The following is a 20,220-nucleotide window of genomic DNA, read 5'->3' on the forward strand; positions in this document are numbered from 1 at the left end:
CCCATTTCATTTTCAGAAAAGAGCAGGCCTCCAAACAATGACAACCAAACAGGATAAAACATGATACACTATGACAAAGCAAAAGCCCTCATATAGATGCTGGACAAAGCAGCCCAATGAGATGAAAAGAGTCCCAAGATCAGGCAAAAGACTGAGAGACAGACCCACTTCCACTGTTAGGACCTCACAAAAACACCAATTATATATAACACATACACATAGCACCTGGTACAGAGCTATGCAGGCCCAGTGATTGCTGTTGCAGCCTCTGTAAACTCTATAAAGTCTGCTTAGTTAGTTCTGTGGACATGTTCTCCTAGTGTCCTCCATCCCCTCTCATCCCTGCAATCTTTCCCTTCCATCTTCTGCTGAGCTCCCTGATCTCTAAGGGGAAGGACAGAATGGAGACCTCCTGTTTAGACTCTGTCTATATACTTTCTGACTGTGGGTTTTTCTCTTCCTCTATTAAGCCATTTTATTTCTGAAAATAATCACTACTAATGTATTTCCTTTCCTTTTCCTTTACTTTTAAGTGTCCTCTTTTTTTAAAATCTTTATTTTAATAGTCTTTGTTCCCCTGTCGTAAGATTCATCAGAGTTAGAGAAAGTAATGGGAGGGGAAGAAAAATTAGGCACATTTCTCACATTTGCAGCATTTGTATTCTATACAGACTTAAAAATTATATGAAGAAATAATATACTTCACCTGTAATGCATATGTATAACTGTGTATACATGGATCTTCAAGGAATTAAATCAAACACAGTGCTTTATTCTGAAAATTCCTTATCTCTATCATAGGTATTGAGATTATGACTACAAATGGGGGTCAAAGATTAGACATGTCAGAAGTAGCAAGTGGCTTTGAATGCAACCATTTCTGTGACATAAACACCAATGGCATTCCCTGATCTAGTATCCCTTCTGGTTTCTTGCCTGTAGTCATATCCCAGAGAGCTGAGCTGAAGTAGAACAAGCACAGTCCTCAGGTGACCTGTAGACAGTGCCCAAGTCACCATGGACTGGGAGATCAGAGGCACAGCTAAGAGTGAGCTCTGGAAGTTTGGGATGGTACTACTGTCTTAGATTAAGCTCATCTCCCCATTCTGCAGCTTAACAAGGGGAGATTGAGTATTCAAGCAGTGTCCACAGCTGAAATTGCACAAAACTGGCCAAAGCTGCCATGTATTATGGACTCAGTACAGGTGAATATAGCATTCATGCGGTCTTCAGCAAGAAGTTGGCTGCTACCTCACATTTGTCTGAGACGGTATCCTTGAGTTCCATTTCACTTCCCATGGTAGTTACTTTAAAGGGTCCCAGAGAGTCTGCACTAAGGAATCCTTGAAGTCTTGAGGGGGAGCAAAGTGAGAAGAGTGTTAACTAAAGACTTGAACTGACTCAGGCCCATATCTAGCTTATCTTTGCTAGCAGGGAGGCTCTAGGGAGCTGGTCATGTCACTCAGTCATACTTTATGTCTATGAAATAGGGTAACACTGCCAGACTTAGAAAATGGCTCACAAGGATTAACTGAGAGTTTTAAAAGATAATGTAATTATGGTTCCTGGCTCCAAAAAAATGTGGCTAATATGTTTAAACATTCTAGAAGAACCATAACCCAATTAATAATAGTGATGAAATACTGTTCTTATTGAATTGACTTGGAGAGGTGGCTTTGTAATGAATACAAATAAAAATGTGTTGTTATACCTCATAAAAATGTTAGACTGATAAACATCAGCTAAATGTACTAGTAGGAGTCCATTTTTATGTTTTCTGGTTGAAAGCATGTTCTTATTGGATTGGATCATAACAATTATTGCTCATTTCTTTATTGACATCTCTTGAATCTCCTATAGTAAGGAGTAAGCAGCATTCCTATTTAAGCCTGGGAATGCTGCCTGGAGTAGTTTGGAGGAAAATACTTGAACTAGCTGTCAAGAAAACCATGTACCCCCAGTTTGCTATTGACCTGGAAGTTGCTTCTGGAATGGGGGATAGGGGAGGGCCTCTGGAAATCTCTGTGATTAAAGTAAGCAGTACTATAGACCTAAATTATTTTTTTTTATAAACATGGCACTATAACAAAACTAGGATAGCATATTTTGGGAGAAGGTGGAAGATGAGGTGTAAAAATATAACAGCAGAGTTTTAGAATTTGAACTGGTAGGAAGTCAGGAGTATCTGATATATTGGCCAAGTAGAAATCCCTGCACCTAGCAAGTCCTTTGGCACATAAATATTGGCCTCAAGAGCCAAGGCTCCCTGAAAGACTTCCTGTCCTTCTTTGATGGAGACTCAATTTTCTGTTCTACCTCCAAAGACCTAGAGGATTTGGACTGTGAAACCCAAGTCTGAACGGCCGTCAAAAACACTAGTTACTTTCAGGTACATCATTAAACTTCTGAAAATGGAATAAGCATAAAAATAATTGCTTTTCAATAAAGTAATGGCACCCCTTTCTGTAGAAGGCTTCATTCCTAGTCTAACACAGTTTTCATCTACTGACCTCAGTATTTCTGTGTTAGCTCTTCTCTCTGTCTTTAGTGTTTGCCAAAGGTGCCACTGGGCTGTTATTAATCTCCCCTTCTATTCTGAGTTTGCAATGCACTTTTATAAACCTGACAGATTACAAACCTCACAACCCACCTCATGATAATAAGCATGTCATTTTCTCAACACCAGGGGGATGTATCTGCAGTGAAAAAAAAGCTGTTTTCCTTGGCTGAGTGGGTTTTTCAGAGTGTTGGTTGTGTCCCATTTAGAAGTGGGGCAAGAATTCTCCGACAGGATGAAGTGTGTTTGATGTCCACATGGACTTCATATGAGGCAGGTGATGTAATTCCAATGGGCTTTTCTTCTGGCCATCACAGAGACGCCTCCCCTGGCTTCAATCCTCATGCATGTTTGATTGCATCACTTTCCATTTTTATTGAGTTTATGGCTGTAAAAGAAGCAAAAGGCATATTTTTGGAAATATGTGGTTTTTCCCCCATAAATGTATTCCCTTTAGAAAATCCTTTTTCAGTTATTGTCTGCATAAATATTTATTTTAAATTTACCTCATGGCAATGATAGTCTGAAAGCTATTTTGAAGAGCCTGCCTGTTTAATATTTATAGACTGAAGCATCTCTATCGCCATCAGCCCATTCTTGTGGAAGAAAGTAGGTGTCTGTGTGGAGCCTGCCTCACATTTCCTGTTCACTATCTTCTGTGGATTAGGAACATTCATTTGCATTTGTTTCCACATACCCCAGCACCTGAGCAACTTTCTGCTAGGGTATTTGTGGTAGTTTTTGTGGTTGTTCTCACAGAAGGGCGTTGAGACTATTAGCATTGTCTTTGCTTAATTCGTGCTGAGCTGACAATCTTTGGCACTTTCTAGCTGAATGGGTTTCATATGTGTGAGGCTGTATGCTGTGTCTCAGCTGAACAGTCTGTGATTTGGGGTCTACAGCCCCATCCCTATGGGTCACAACAGAGCTTACTGTTTTAGTTTTTGTGTAAGTCATCATTTTAGGGAATCCTAATTCTGACGGGCTCTCTCTGTTTACATTCTGTTCTGGAGAGGGGGCTCTTAGTTCTGTTCTACATAGAAGCGAAAGACTCAGTATTCTACAGTCAGGGCGCTGTGCAGTTGGCACAGACCTCACCTGAGTAGTGTTCACTGGGCTCATATTCCCGTCACTGAACCATGGGGATTTCCCTACAGCCTTTCAGAATCCTTCTCTGACCATTTTCTCTTCAGCCCTCTATCAGCCCTTTCAGTTTGTAAGCTGGGAAATGTGTTTGTTTCCTGATGCCACAAGATGTATTGCTAGTGGGTTTCCTTCCATATTTGGGTTTTCCATCTGTAAATCCTGCAATGGATGCTTTCTGGTTGCTGTGAGAAAAACCCTGTGACAAAATCAACTAAGTGGAGAACATCTTATTTGACTGTCAATTTCAGAGTGCACTATGTCATTGCAAGGAGGTCAGGACAGTAGGGATTTGAAGAGCTAGTCACACACCCTTAGTGAAGAGCAGAGAGAGCACAAATGCATGTGTGTTTGTGTGTTTTCATACTCTTACACTGTTGAAAATCCTCTACCCACCATGAGCCAGTCCTCCCACTTCAGTAAGCCCAATTAGGAAAATTCTTTACAAGCAAAATCATTCACAGGCATGCCTATGGCCAATCTAGGCTAGACAGTTCCTCATAGAGAGTCCCTTTCTAGGTGACTCTACAATGTTTCAAGCTGCCAACCAAACCTAGTTGTCACACCTACCTTTCTGGCGAGTGCCACAATCTCAACCCTTCTGAAGATAGAAGTCTCACTCTGGTTGCCACGCAGGACCGCTCACAGTCTCATTCGTAGCGCCACTGTGTTCATGCTCAGCTGCTGTGAGTGACTTAGGTATTGCTTAAGCAAGTTTGTTGTTGTTGTTGCTGAAAACAAAAATGCTAAGTGAAATATATATTAAAAGCATGAAAATGTACATGCTGTTAAGGAATCTCAAAGGGTAAAACTAAGCCGCAGTGGAACTTGCATTGTAGGTAGAGAGCAGGTTACTTATTCATGCTGTCATTTATCAGATGGGTAGACTCGAGCTTTGGTTTCCACAGTCACAAGGGCATTGGACAAAGGCAAGGCACATCAGAGGAGGCACATCACAGGAATGTTACCACCAGCAGCATATAACCCTGGAATCCCAGACATCTGTACCCTGAGTTCAGGGAGACACTGAAAGTAACCGCCCTACTCCACGTACCTGCACATTTTCTAAGGACCCTAGGAAAAATGATCCATTTTAAAATTCTGAGCCAAAAGAAAATTGAACAAGATTCATTTTCTCTGAGACATGGGTGAAACACATGTGGATATACTGTACGAGCTGATCCAGATCTTTCCGGTAGGGAGTAGGCTTAAAGGGCCCTGGGTTGGAAGTGTCTCAGATGCTGGCAGAAACAAATCCTCTGAAGAGTCACATGACTGGTGTCAGTCTCAAGTGTGTTTGTACACAAATTTTCTCCCTTTACAAAAAAAAAATCATAAAATCTGAAATAAAAAACAATAGCAAAGGGAAACAATATAATCAGAAGCTATAAACTTCCTAAGTTAAATTTGCACTACCAAGTCTTTGAAATAAGTGTGCTCCTTACTTTGAAATAAACAAGGGGAGTGGTGGAACTCTGAAGAGTGGCCTAGAGACTCTAAAAACACCAATCATTTTAATGATAATCAAATAAAATATCTGGAAATGGGTGATTATGAATACAGAAATTGAAAGGTGTAGTCAGTAGTTTAAGCATTTGATCTGCTGTAGCAGAAGGAGGATTTAATAAACAAGGACACAGAGCAGAAGAAAGCAAGTAAGAGAAATAGAAACAAAAGACTGTGGAGAAAAATAGTCTATAGTAAGGCCTCCTTTGAGCCTAATCAGAGCTCCCACAGCCAGAGAGAGGCATGTGTGTGAAATAAATGCAAATATATTTAACTTCTCTTTTTAGTATAATGTTTTCATTGATTCTTTGGGAATTTTGACAATTTTTTAAATCATTTTAGTCTGCATCCCTCTCCCTCATTCTGTCCAGATATAGATCATCCATCTTTACAACTTCACATTTTGTGTGTGTGTGTGTGACTCATTGAGTCCATTTGTTTTGCCCATATACTTATGGTGTGGGGCCAAGCACTGCAGTACTGTCAATCTACAAGAGGCCGTATCTTTAAAGAAAATTGATTCTTCCCCCCAAAGAGCCATCAACTGTCAATGGTATCTCAGCTAGAAATGGGGGCTCATGAGCCCCTGTCTGCTGATGCTGAAAGATTGACTGGCATAATCTTATGCAGGCCTGGGGTAGACAGCCACAGCTGCTTGCAGGTCACGGTGTGTAGTGATCCTGCCATGCACAGATTACATTGTTTTCCTTTGGTTCTTCCTGACCTCTGGCTTTTGAAGTCTTCTCACACCCTTTCCTTAGATGGTCCCTGAGCCGTGTGGGAAGGGAGTGCGATATAGATGTCCCATTTGGGTCTGATCATTCCATAGCACTTTGTACTTTGACCTGCTGTAAGCATCTTTGTTAACCTTCATCCACTACTTGGAGGAAATTCCTGATAGGGTCTGAGAACTGTACTAATCTACAGTATAGTGATATGGATTTAGAGTGTGGTTTGCTATTAACAAAATATTAATACTAGTTTTATCTTTGGGGTCTTTGGGCTCCTCAGCCAGGGGTTCTTTGCAATAATTATAGTATCAAGCATGTGCTTTCTCCTGTGGAATAGCCTAAATCCAGTCAGAAGAGAAGTTGGTTACCCCCATAACATTCATGCCAGGGTTTTGCCCTTGGGCATATCTTGACACATTGATTGTTATTATAGCTTAAACCTAAGCTATGGGTAGAACTGCTGTTTCCCTCTAAGCAGCCTACATAGATCCTTCTGGTACTATGAATGCTAGGTAGCTGGGAGGACACTTTCTAGTCAGTACCACCTTGATTTCTCCAAGCCCTGTGACCAAAGTGTGTGGTATCTTCAGAAATGTGATGAACAACAAAGAACAGTGGTAATAGCCTGCATTGTTTTGGGAGCAACATTTCCCCCTGTGTAGGTGAATCCAATTAAACACACACACACACACACACACACACACACACAGTGCACATAGTGTTCATGACTCAAAGAGTAAAGGAGATTGAATATAGGACTGAGGGGCTGGAGAGATGGCTTAGCAGTTAAGAGCACCTACTGTTCTTCCAGAGGCTCTGAGTTTAATTCCCAGAAATCACATGGTGGCTCACAACCATCTATAATGAGATCTGGTGCCCTCTTCTGGCCTGCAGGCAGAACACTGTATACATAAATATATATTAAAAACAAAACACAACAAAAGGGACTGAATAATGTATACACTGCAAATTGAATTAGTAACATAAAGCTAAGATGATATAACAAAGAAATTAATAGTGTTAAGTCTTTTGTAACAAATAATGGATGATGGGAAATTGGCTTAGTGGGTAAGAGCTCTCACTGTGCAAGCATGAGGGCCTGAGTCTGGAATCTCAGAATTCACTTAAAAACTGGGTGTGACTACAGGCACCTGTAATCTCATTCTATGAATGAAGAACTGACAGAAATAGGATCATGGGGCTTGCTGGTCAGCTAGCCTAACTGGGGGCAGGGATTAAAATTGATAAGCTCCAGGTTTAGTGAGAGTCCCATCTCAGGAAACCAGGTGGGAAGAGATGGAAAACACATGACATCCTACTCTGGTCTCCATGTGAATGTGTAAAGGATGTGCACATGTACATACCACACACTAGCAGACATGAGGGGAGGAGGTAATGGAGAGAAAGTGCTGAAAATTAGTGGGATAAATTTCTAATTTAGGAAAAGCAAGCAGAATAATCCCAAAGAAGGCATAAGGAAGCTCAAGCAAGGAAACATCAAAGGTAAATATTTGAGAAAGCATAATCATAGATACCATTGGTAGAAGAGATAAGTAGGCTTTATGAAATTTTCCTTCAAATTAATTTGAAAATTTAGTTTCAATGTAGAATTCTTAATAGGGAAAATATCAGCTTTATATGTTTTTCTCAGGTTTTCTAATGACCATCAAAATACAAAAACCCAACTTAACAGAATAAAATCTCCAAGTACATTAGAAGCTCAAAGGTAAGTGTGTACCAAAACTCAATATCAGCAGCACAGACAGAACAGAAAAGAACAGTCCTATCTAAAACATAGATGAAAGAATATCTGCAAGCTGAGTCCATTAATTTTGAAAGATATTATACGTCGGGAAGTTTTCATAGAAATACGAGAAACGGAGGATGTTGAAATTCCATTGATGTGACTCATTACAACATATTAAAGGAGGAAAAGCATGGTGTAGAGGTAGAATGTTGGATAATATTAAATCTCCTTTAATGTTTAAACCAACTCTTGAAATGATTGTTATAAAAGATAACTTTGTCAAACCTACAAGTGCATCTTCAAAGATCTAATTACTATATTTGTTTAGTAAATAACATTATTTTTCTACATGTGAAAACCAGATGTCAAACTAAATGATGAAACATTGAAGAATTTCCCCTTGAGACCCAGAAGAAGACAGGCCCTTCTTCCTAAGTGACCTTTTCATGTGGCTTGTGTGGACTTCCACATACTGGAGTTTTCACAGGATTGTTGACTTTATACCATTCCAACAGGCAGAGACTGCCAGTTGGGATTGTCACAAGGTAGCTGAACTCATACAATGCTTCTGGCTTTGAGCGTGGGGACAGAGGCTATGAGTTGTCTTCTAGATTAGGGTAGGAAGAGATACTGATACTTTGCCACATTCAGAATCATTGTTCAGTGCAAGGTTAGGAGAAGAAAACAGACCAACTTCTGGTTCAAAGAGTGGCAGTTGTGAAGAAGGCAGAATGACCTGGTGGTGCAAGTCACCTCTGAAGATCATTTTCCACTCTTATATCACCAGTGGGCTGGTGACATAAGACACTGGGAAAGCTATGGAATAATGGCATTTTGAGAAGCTGCTTGTGGTCATGCAAGTTAGCATAGCTGCTTTGGCAAACAAATTTGGTCTTATCTGGTAAAATTAGATTAAGATGTTGTGGTTTGAATGAGAATGGCCCCATACGCTTGCATATCTGAATTCTTTGTCATCAGCAAGTGGTGTGACATGAGAAGGTTTAGGAGGTTTGCCCTTTATGGGAAGTATGTCACTGGGGGTGGGCTTTGAGGTTTCAAAAGCTCCAGTCATGCCCAGTGTTACTGTGTTCCTTCTGCCTGCAGATCTGAATGTGGAACTCTCAACTCCTTATCCAGGACCATGTTTACCTGTATGTTGTCATGTTCCTTGTCTTGATGATAATGGACTAAACCTATGAAACTGTAAGCAAGACCCAATTAAATACTTTCTTTTATAAGAGTTGCCTTGGAGCTGTGTGTTGGTGGCACATGTGTTTAATCCCAGCACTTGGGAGGCAGAGGCAAGTGGATCTCTGTGAGTTCAAGACCAGCCTGATCTGCAAAGTGAGTTCCAGGACAGGATCCAAAGCAATGCAGAGAAACCTTGTCTCAGAAACAAACAAAAAAGAGTGGTCATGGTTATGGTATTTCTTCACAACAATAGAACAGTGGCTAAGACAGAAGTTGGTATCAGGCCTGACCATGCTGTTTGTTAGAAGAGTAATGGAAAATTTTGGGATTTTGGACTAGAAAAGCAGTTGGGCACTTTAAGCAGGAGATAATGGGTCACCCACATAGGCATATGGAAGACAATACTGAGGGCAATTTGAAGTGTGGGGGCCCAACTCAAGAAGTTTCAGAGGGGGAAAGTGTTAGTTAGTGGCCTAGAGATCATTCTTGTGATATTTTATGGAAGAATGTGGCTGCTTTCTGCCCTTATCCAAAAGATCCAAATGAGGCTAAATTAAAGAGTTTTGGATTAATGGTGTTGGAAGAGGAAATTTCAAGACAGCCTGGTATTGACTCTGTTGCATGGTTATTAGTGGTAACTGTTATGTACTTCTATAATGAAAAGGAGCCCCAGGAAGTGTAATGGAGCTAAGTCCACTACTCAAGTTAATAAAAAGTTTAAAGATGCCAAGTAGAATAATGATGATGTCAGGACAAGACCCCACCCAGCTAAGCTTGCAACTTGTGAAAAGGAATAAAGAAAAGCTTAAGCAGAGAGAAAAACCATCAACAACAGAAAACTGATGCAGACATAATTGAATAAAGGATCCATATTTCATCCCCAACAAGCAAAATTAGGCAGCCATGTGGTTTTGACTTTAGAGTGAAGGATACAAGAAAGGGGTTGTAGAATCTTCCTTCTCCACTACGGCCTGACCTCTAAACTTTCCGTAGGGTTTCCCTGAATGGAGGCTTAGAGAGGACAATGTGGTGAAGCCTGGACTGTATTGGAGATCTCAAGATGTTTGGAGATGCCAGGGTAGCAGGATACCTGCCTAGGAGAACTGCTAACAGGGAGTGGCACCAGCCCAAGAGAAAGAAGTGTGTTGCAGTCAACAAAGCTGAAAGGAATTGGAGATCTGAAGAGCATTTTTGACATTAGATATGGAGATGCAGAGTTTGGAGTTTGCCCTGCTGGTTTTGGTCCTGCTTTAGTGCAATATTTCTTTGCTATGTTCATTTTTCTTCCTTTTGGAATGGGAATATATTTTCTGTGCCATTGTATGTTAGAATTATGTGATAGGCTTTTGGGTTTTGATTTTACAGGGGTTACAATTAAAGAGATTGCTACAAATCTCAGAAAGACCTTGAACTGACTTAAACAGTGGTCTGTTTTTTTTTTTTTTTTTTTTTGATATTTTTTATTTGAATTTGAACTAAGCTTGTTTTACATGTCAATCCCAGTTCCTACACTCTCCCATCCTCCCCTGTGCCCCCCACCAGTCCCCATCCCATTCCCTTTCTGCTCCCCAGGGAGTGTCCATGGAGTGTCTTCAAAGTCTGTCATATCATTTGGAGCAGGGCCTAGCCTGCCCCTACCCATGTGTCTAGGCTGAGAGAGTATACCTCTATGTAGCATGGCCTCCCAAAGTCCATTTGTATACTAGGGGTAAATACTGTTCCACTACCAGAGGTCCCATAGACTGCCTGGTCCTCCTAACTGACACCTATGTTCATGGAGTCTAGTGGGGTCCTGTGCTGGTTTCCCAGCTATCAGAGTGGAGTCCATGATCTCCTCCTGGTTTAGGTCAGCAGTCTCTGTGGGTTTTTCCAGCCTGTTCTTGACCCCTTTGCTCATCACTTCTCCCTCCCTGCAATTGGATTCCAGTAGTTTGGCTGTGGGTGTTTGCTTCTGCTTCCATCAGCTACTAGGTGTTGAGACTGTGATATACTATGGGGACTTTTGAGGTTGGACTAAATGCATTTACATTATGATACATATTACATTAGGGTGATACTTGTGGGGGCCAGGGAGTAAAATGTGGTAGTTTGAATAAGAATGGTCCCCATAGGCCAAAATATTTGAATGCTTAGCTATCAGTGAGTGATGCTACTTGAGGAGGATTAGGAGGTGTGGCCTTGCTGGGGTGTGTGTGTTACTGGAGGTGGACTTTCAGGCTTCAAAGGCCCAAGCCAGTCCCAGTTTCACTCTCTTCCCGCTGCCTACACTTCCAAATGCAGAACTCTCAGTCAGTTCCTTCTCCAGCTCCATGTCTGCCTATATGCCGCCAAGCTCCCTGCTGTGAGGACAATGAACCTCTGAAACTGTAAGCACTTGCTTATGGAATGCTTTCCTTTATAAGAGCCACCATGGTCATGGTGACTTTTCATAGCAGTAGAAGAGTGAATAAGATGGCTGTACATTCTACGTGGTCCAGCAACTTCACATCTGGATGGAATCTTGAGAAGATGATGCTTATATTGCATTTTATATAATTTCCGAGTACCACTGCTATAAAGATTAAAAACCCGAGGTGAACTCTTGTAGTAGAATGTTCTTCTTATGTAAAGAAATGATTGAATTCTATATACATGGGTTTACATGGACATTTAATCTCTAGGACATAAACACTTAAGGCATATACAACACAAAGTTTTAAAATATGAAAAACTAAATAATATATTCTGTATGGATGCCAAAGTTAATGATAACACTAAAAATGATCCCAAAATTCAGTGAGAGTTCTAAAGCAGGCTAGAGGGAGATAGATGTGGGATGGTATTGATTCTAATTATATTACTTTTATTTTTGGTGACTTGAATTATGAGTGTTTCTAGCATGGCTTTTTCTTATACTTTATGTATATTTTAGGTTCTTTTGTCTTCTTTATGTTTAATAGAAATAAAATAAAAGCCTTAAATTATTTTTCTTTTGAAGATGGTCTTCAAATGGTACCCTTGAGTCTGCACTGTGAATTTGTATCTTGGGTTAAATCACTGTGTTACCCCCCTCCTCCCATGGTCTGCATGTTGATAGTAGACTTCAGGGTTTCAGACACAAGTAGGTTTTGGCAGTACTTTCATGGCATTGGAGACCCAAGGTCTCGGTAGAGCCTCTTCCAGACCAGGGCCATCTCTTTCAGCAGATTCATGGCACTCTTTGCTGGAGCCATTATCTCTGGCTTTTGAAAACAGAGAAAAATGAGTAGTTGTCAAGTGTAAACTGTTTGAACTGATTTTCTCAGATTTTGTGATTATCTTGTTTTTCCAGATTGACCAGTTGAAGCAGGAACTTTCCAAGAAGGAGTCAGAACTTCTTGCCTTACAAACAAAGCTTGAAACCCTTAGCAATCAAAATTCAGATTGCAAGCAACACATTGAAGTGCTTAAAGAGTCACTTACTGCCAAAGAACAGAGGGCTGCCATCCTTCAGACTGAGGTAAGGTGCTGACTAGGGCCCTGGAGAACAGGGACACTCGGCTATATACAGTGCTCTTCTTGAGGGGCATTCTCTAGACAAACCCATACCAAAAACGGTTGTGGCAAGATGTGTTTCTGGGAGTCATGGAGTTTCACATTTTTTTTTTCAAACACAATACCTGTTGCATATATCATAGCTTTGTGACCTCATCCCTGCCTGAGGTTGCAGCAATCCCCCAGGCCAAACATGTGACTCTTTCTGCAGGGAAGACAGTCTCACACTGAAGTGGGTTCATTGTCTTCTTTGATATATGTCATGTTGTACATCCAAGGAGTTTGTCTCACATTTAGAAGTTTTCTATTCTATTTTCCATGGTTTAGAGCCATTTATTTATTTATTTATTTATTTATTTATTTATTTATTTATTTATTTGAGAATTATAAGGAATTGGATCTGGAATGATTACATTTCATCAAAATCATAAAATGATTAGAGCAGCCCATGGCATGTCTTATATGACATCATTTGTAAAGGTGATTTCTTACTAATTTTTCCAGTGCAGAAAGGTAGCATTGTATGTTTCTTAAAGGAAAGATTGCTTTGTTATTTCTGTTTCACACTTAGAGGAACAACAAAACACCCCTCCAATACACCCCATGTATTATTATCCTCTTTCGTTGCTTCTTCTGGCTGTATTACACCACTCTGTATTGTAAGAAATGCAGCACACACACACTAGTTGTTGTGTAACTAAAACAGCCGTCAAAAGCAATAGGCGATATAGCAAAGAAGGTGATAAACCAGTCTGATTTGTGTGTTGAGGCAGTGCCTTGTGGGGTACTCTGGGAGAAGGCAGCATAATTGGCATGTGTGTCCTCTGGGGCCTTGTGCATCCTGTCTCTCTATATATAGACTTGAAGGTGGGTAAGGAGGAGGTACAATTTGCCTTAGGAGTCAGTTGGATTGTTGAATAAGTATGTGCCCTCAGTCAAAGTTACATGGGTATTTTCTTTTATAACTCTTGGATTTATGTTACAAATTAGAAGTTGACTTTTATCTCATTTGACAGGGCATCAATATAGCATATCTAGAACTCTGCTGTTCAGTATTGAGCCATTAGCCACACAAGGCTTTTTAAATATACTAGTTGGCAAGATTTAAGATGTAGCTCTTTAGTCACTGTAACTATATTTTATAAATTTAGTAATGCCATGTGGCTAATGCCTGCTCTATTAGACCTTTCTGCCCTCTAGCAGTTGTCAATTTAGAACAGGATTGATGGGATCCAAATATGGCCTTTTGCTTTACTTTATACAATATTATTAGAACCCATCACATCTGTTATTCTCCATGTCTGCTTTTTTTGCTCTAATGGCAGGCTTGTGTGGCCCTCAGAGCTGTCTTGTCTTTCATGGAAAATAACTGCTGACACTCAGTGTGATCTCTGTGAAGCAGGTCACCTGAGCCGGCATTGGACGGTCCAGTCAGGGCTTCTTCTTGCTTCTGTATTGTACACAGGTCAGGTGGTTTGCTGACTCCTGTTCAACTTTTGCTTTACAAAGAACTTTTCCATATCTGTAGTTTATCTTAAGGGTATTGTAACTATGATACTGTGAGTTGTGTGAGATGAGCAAGGCAGCCAGCTTTCCTAAACAGGCACCCAGGTTCCCTGGCAGTTCCTCTTCAGAAGGCAAGAGTGAGAAAAACCAGTTGAGAAAGACCTCTCCTTTTGCTGTTTTGTATTGAGGCCTATGGCAGTCTGCCTATCCTTCCTTCTATTTTTACTTCTTTCAGATTAACAGGTTTAAATTAGACCCATATATATTTCATGAAATAGATAGAGGTGACATTATGTGGACAGCTTCTGCCCCATGTTCAATAATTAAAGGACCTAGTGGAAAGATGAGGCTTTGAAGTAGAAATGAAGTCACTCTCCCTTTAAGGACAATGGGATGGCATTTCTAAACTCCTGCTTTGAAGTTGAGAGTATCACATTCATAAGTCTATCCACTGAAATATCCAAGGAATTTTCTTCTGCCTTTTCCTTCTACTAAGATTGCTGTGTATAGAAATAGAGAACAAGTTACCTAATGCTGTCCATCTCTTGAAGAAATCAATGTAGTTGAAATTAAATCTAATTGTCAGATCATAGGGAAGGGATTGCAATAGATAGAGCACACTGAACTGTGATCTGCTCTCTTTAGCTCAACAGGAAAACCAGAGTCTCCCTATCTCACAAGTGGTTGCTTCGTGGGAGAGTGGTTATTGGATGAGATATGTTCTATTTCATTATGTCTTGTGTTGAAAGATATAAGCTAAAACACATCTGAGGGACATAGAGTTCATTCTCAGAAGAGGTGACATGGGACATTTGTTTGTGGTTTGATTTCTATCTCATTCCAAATAGCTTGCCAGAATAGTAGAGAATGGGAAGAGTCTTGCTGGCTTGTATGGAATATCTGTGCTGCCAGCTGGCTTTAGCTATATACCTGCAATCCAGTATAAATGCTGGTTGCTGCTGGTTATTCCTCTGGAATACAATATATGACAGCTGACCTGGCAGGATAGTTCCTCTCCGTAAGGAAGGTTCTGCAAGTAGGACCTTTGTGTTTGGGAGGTGGTAGGATGAAGGGTGTGGTGAGAGGTGGGAGGCAAGTTGTCTGGGTTTGTGGCTATGTGGCTTGGCTCTTTGGTTGGTTTGTTTTAACTTGTACAAATATCCAGGCACTCTTTGACATGTGTGCAATAAATCAGTGGAATAATAATTATACATGTACAGAGATACACCACATGAGTCTTAACATAACATTTTACTTTTTAAAATAGCTTCAAAGGACCCCACAGCCACATCTTATTTTGTATTTCCTTATGTTTTCTGCACACCATCTGCCCCATTCAGCAGTGCATGCTTTGCTTAGCAGTTGGGGCACTAACACATCTAATACATTGACTTGGGTTTTCTTGTTTTTTGTTTATTTGTTTGTTTGTTGTAATTTTCAAGATATCCAGAAAATGGGAAGGATAAAGTCCTAGCATTTATCTCATTTTTAATTCAAACATTTTTTAAAATGAAGGAATACAGTGTTTAGAAATAGGAGGTATGTGAATGGTACAGGAATCTCCCTGGTGGAATGTCTGAATACAGAGTTCAGGAAAATGTTTTCCTTGCTTGTAGTAAAGTGCTAACTGCAACTTGACTTTTCTATATTGCTGTTATTGTTAATAGTGTTGTTACTGTTGGTTTTTAGGACATTTGAATAAGTTAAATTATTGGTAATCTATTCTATTTCAGCTTTGTGAGTTTCATCTGAAACTTTGGCCTATGTGTTAATAGACCACAGGCTTTCAAAGTTTAATCCAGTTACCTTTTAATGTTATATCCTAACCAGAGTTTCTCCTCTCTTCACCCTTCCAGTCCCTCTATTCACCTCCCCCTCCCACCCAAGAGAAAAAGAACAGGCCTCCCAGGGATAGCCACCAATCATGACCTAACAAGATACAATGAGGCTGGGTACAAATCCTCATCTCATGTCTGGATATGGCAACCCAGTAGGAGGAAAAGGGTCCCAAGTACAGGCAAAAAAAGTTAGAGACAACACCCACTCCCAATTTTTGGAGTCTTAAAAGAACAACAAGCTATACAACTATAAGGTGTATACAGAGGACCTAGCTCAGATCCTTATGGATCCATGTTTGTCTCTTCAGTTTCTGTGAGCCTCTATGAGCCCTGCTAAGTTGATTCTGAGGCCTGTGTTCTCATGGTGTCTTTGACCCTCTCTGGCTTGTACAATCATTCCTTTCCTCCTTCTGTGTGGTTTCCCTGGTTCCTCCTAATCTTTGGCTGTGGGTGTCCTCATCTGCTCCCATCGGTTGCTGGATACCACCCCTCTGATGACAGTTGGGCTAGGCACCAATCTATGAGTACAGCAGAATATCATTAGAAATCATTTCATTGACTTTTCTATCTCCAGTCATGTTTGGTTCTATCCTGGGTCTCTGGGGAGTCATTCCTCTGGTTCCTCGCCATCTAGGCAATGTCAGGCTTGGGCTCCTTCTCATGGCATTGCCACAAGTTGCACCATTCGTGGGTTGGCCTCTCCCACAAGTCTTTGCCACTGCTGCTCCAGCACATCTTACAGGCAGGACAGATTATAGCTTGAATATCTTGTGGCTGCGTAGATATCTCAGTCCCACTGCTAGGAGCCTTGCCTGGTTACAGGAAATATTCAAGTCCATCACTGTATCCCTCAGCAGGGAAATAAAAGAACTACCTGAGTAACCATTTGTTCTGTTCCCAAATTAAGACTTCTGATTCTGCTTTCTTGTAGAACATCCTTTTCTCCTACTCAGCATGATTGCCCAGCCACTTGTCATGGCAACTCTTATGAATACTTTCTAGAAGATGTGCTATGCTGCTACACAATGTTCAAGTTTTATTTGTTTTACTAATTTATGTTACAGATAGGTCAGGGAGGTGAGCTATATTTCTCAATACTTGTTAATCAATAAGGAATATAGGGGTTTAGTTCCCCAACAGGCAAATGGCAACATATGCTCGGTAGGGTGATGGGTTCTACAGCAAAGGTTCATAGCTTTTCTTTTTTATAATGTAATCAACACAGATGAGAACATTATATAATCTGTAGACCTCTCCATAAAAATTCCTCTTGGCAAACATACACTTACAGGCACATGCAGTAGTATGTATAGGTTCAGGTATATGTATAAGTTCTTCCAAGATCAATGACTTAGTCTCTATGGACTGCATGTACATATTTATTTAAACATATTTTTTGTGCCATAGATGGTATGGGTATTGTTCATGTGTCATTGTATTGGGCGAAGGGTGTATTCAGCACATAGCTATATGATGGAGGACTAGTTTAAAATGTCATAGACTCCCAGTACTCTCACTGTCACTGGCTACTGCCAACCCCACATGGACACTTTGTCTTTACTTCTAAGAGCAGTTAAGTAAAGGGAGAAAAAAAGATGGCAATAAATACATAAATAACTAGGTTCTTATGAGGTTAAAGTTTGCAAACTATTCAAAATGTCTACTTATGTGTCCTGTAATGGAAGCTAATACACTCAAAGTTACTCTGAAAACAAATTGACTTGCTTGGCTGGTGTCTTTGAGGAAAGATGTTATGCATGTGGAGGTGCAAACTCTCCTGGCTCAGTACAGCAGAGCTTTGATGCATATGCCTGGAGATGGCTGCTGTGTTCCACTCAGCCCTTCTTCAACTAGTCTATGTGACACAGCGGTGGTGTAATTAGAGGGTTCTTTATTGCGCATCTGTTGTCTTCAAGGTGCTGGTCCACTGGGAATGCCTCATTTCAGGAGTCTCTGGTTCTCCATTTAGTTTGATTACCAAAATGTCTGGCTAGTATTCTGTGGCTACCAAAGTGAGTTCTATTAACTGCAGATTAGTTTTTTCAATGTGACTTGTGTTAATCTGGATTATCACCCATGAAATCACTCTTTAAGTTGCTCTGGTTTAAGGTAAAGACAGACAGATCCAGAGAAGATGGTGAATGAGATGACGGTGGTCCTAGACTGAACCGTTTTCACATGAACAAACTGCTTCCTATGATGATCCTAATGAATGGAGGGCTTCCACAGAGACCAGGAGTTTTATAATTGTCTTAATATATGAGTTAGCAAGTTCACTAAGTATGACATTGTCCTGGCTAAGCAGGAGGGGCATGAATCTTCAAGGTAACATTATGGCCACAATAATAAGGCCATTGCTCAAAGTCTCATGTGTTAGCATTTTTTAGAAAGTTTACACTGTATAATATTTTCATTTTTTAAAAGATGTTTATGGTGTGTGCATTTGTTCTGCTTACCAAAAAGTAAAAGAATGTATGAAGTTAATTACTGTGCTCTGTTCAAGAGGTAGATAGCAAGATGCTCCTTAGATTTTTTGTGATGCTCAGGCTGTAAAAAAATTAATTGGATTTTTAGCAGAAGTGGCACAATCATTCCCAGGAGCTTATGGAAGGTGCTGATGGAGGGAGGAGATGTTTCCTCGGCCCATGGTAGCATCTCTCAATGTGTGAGTCACCAATGACTCACTGTGACCATGGAGCAAACTTAGGCTATAATTTTTTTAAGATGACTCATAAAACCACATTTCTAACAATGAATATGTTAAATGGATAAAAGGGCACATGTCCTTGTACCTTAGTCTATTTGTGCTAAGACAGGCTGTCTGCTACACTTTCTGGTGACATGAAGGTTGCTGTGATGGTGTCAGGAACATTGTATGGTCTATAAGACTGTGAGACTAGGTACATTCACCATGGCACCTTGTAGACAATTCTCCAATGCTCAAGAAATACTCCGTCTTTAAGACCCACAAGCTTGGAACAAGAGAGTAGTTGTTTTCGTTTTTATATAAGTTTGTCCTAATATATATTTTATTTTATGTAGGATTTCTAGGGAGGGACTTCTGTTTCCCTTCTCATTACCTGCTCTGGTTGCCTGGAAATGGCTTTCTAACCACTTCAGTTCAGACTTTAGAAGTTCAGACTTCAAGACATTACTACCTTCTTTCAGATAGTCTTTTGCTGATTGCCCCGCTTAAGCAGTGAATTTTCAAATGCAGGTGCTTTTTAAACAGTTTTTAGCACAAGGTGAAGTTAGCTTTGCAGGTTCTGTTCTTCTTTGCCATGTTGAGTACAGTGTTCTCCTTTTAAGCTTTGCAAGGAATGTCTTTAGACTCAATAAATTAAGGGACTTGGTGAAAACACACACACACACACACACACACACACACACACACAGGCATGCACACATGCGAAAGGCTGCTTGTCATTTATATTTTTCCAGTTCTGTCTCTTTATTGGCTCATGTTTTTAAATGTTTTTATTTGGCGGAGAAAGGCATCGTTTGAAATTTTTATTGATAACATTTTTAACTGCAAGAAAAAGACGTAAACCTGCAGAATAGTAACTATCATGGTGGCCACAGGTGGGAGGTCTGCAAAATGCTTTATTGCCAATAGGAAAAGAAATGCTGGGAACCACAGTCATTATAGGGGTCACCACCTTTGCTGCATGCATCCCATTCCCATTTTGAGAGCATGGATGATGGCAGCAGCAAACACTACACTTTCCTTTTCCTAAAGTCTACAGGCTTTGTTTTGATTCTCTCTTTATTAATGATGTAAAACATTTGGGGCCACATAAAAATGAGTCAAGGTCAGGCATTGTGAGACCCAGAGTGGTGAAATTGTCTTTGCATCTAGCCCAGGAAGGAACTGGCTAAAGGGATTGATTTGGATGTCTGTAGGTTTTAGCTATTTTATAGATTTTAACTATCCTGCTGAATTAGTCAGGCGGCCTCTTGCTTTCATAAGGTACACACAGGAAGGACCTGTGACAAAGGAATCGGAGTGGAATGCCAGGACCATGGAGCTGTAGGGAAAACTTTCTGCGACAGTTACACAGCAGTTTTGGGATCATTAGAAGACAGCGCAGATAGCTGCTGACATCATTCCCTTCCATAGGTCAAGAGTCTAGCAGAGTTGTTGTTTGAGTTCTCAGAAAATGCCTTATTTAACACCTTGTTAGGATGAAATTGCTTCTGACTTTATAAACACAGGTGTTCAGTTTGAATCCTAATGAACTGTGAAATAGGTAGAAGTCTAAAAGGAAATTCTATAAATTGTGAACAGGGCTCTGTCAGCACACTAAATGGATTAGGAAAATTCATTGTCTGCCCTGTAACTGAACGCCAGTATGATGCATGCCCCCGAATTAGTCCTGAAAAGCCAATAAAACAGAGGAAGAAAGTCGAGCCTTAGAGATGTTGATTGTGGGGGTTCCCCACCACAAATGAATCTGGTCCAGGAGGCCTTGGGAATCAGAATGGCTA

The 20,220-nt window shown here is 40.4% G+C and overlaps 1 protein-coding gene across 1 annotated transcript in view; it reads left to right on the top strand.

The window, feature by feature from the left end:
* The window catches only part of Erc2 (ELKS/RAB6-interacting/CAST family member 2), an 877,816-nt gene that overhangs the window by 294,368 nt on the left and 563,228 nt on the right, over positions 1-20,220 (top strand). The window contains exon 8 of the mRNA XM_051176767.1: positions 12,186-12,353. Coding sequence (XP_051032724.1) covers positions 12,186-12,353 — 168 coding nt within the window. The remainder of the gene's footprint in view (positions 1-12,185; positions 12,354-20,220) is intronic.

Source organism: Phodopus roborovskii, unplaced genomic scaffold (assembly GCF_943737965.1).
Source record: "Phodopus roborovskii unplaced genomic scaffold, PHOROB, whole genome shotgun sequence".
Classification (NCBI taxonomy): domain Eukaryota; kingdom Metazoa; phylum Chordata; class Mammalia; order Rodentia; family Cricetidae; genus Phodopus; species Phodopus roborovskii.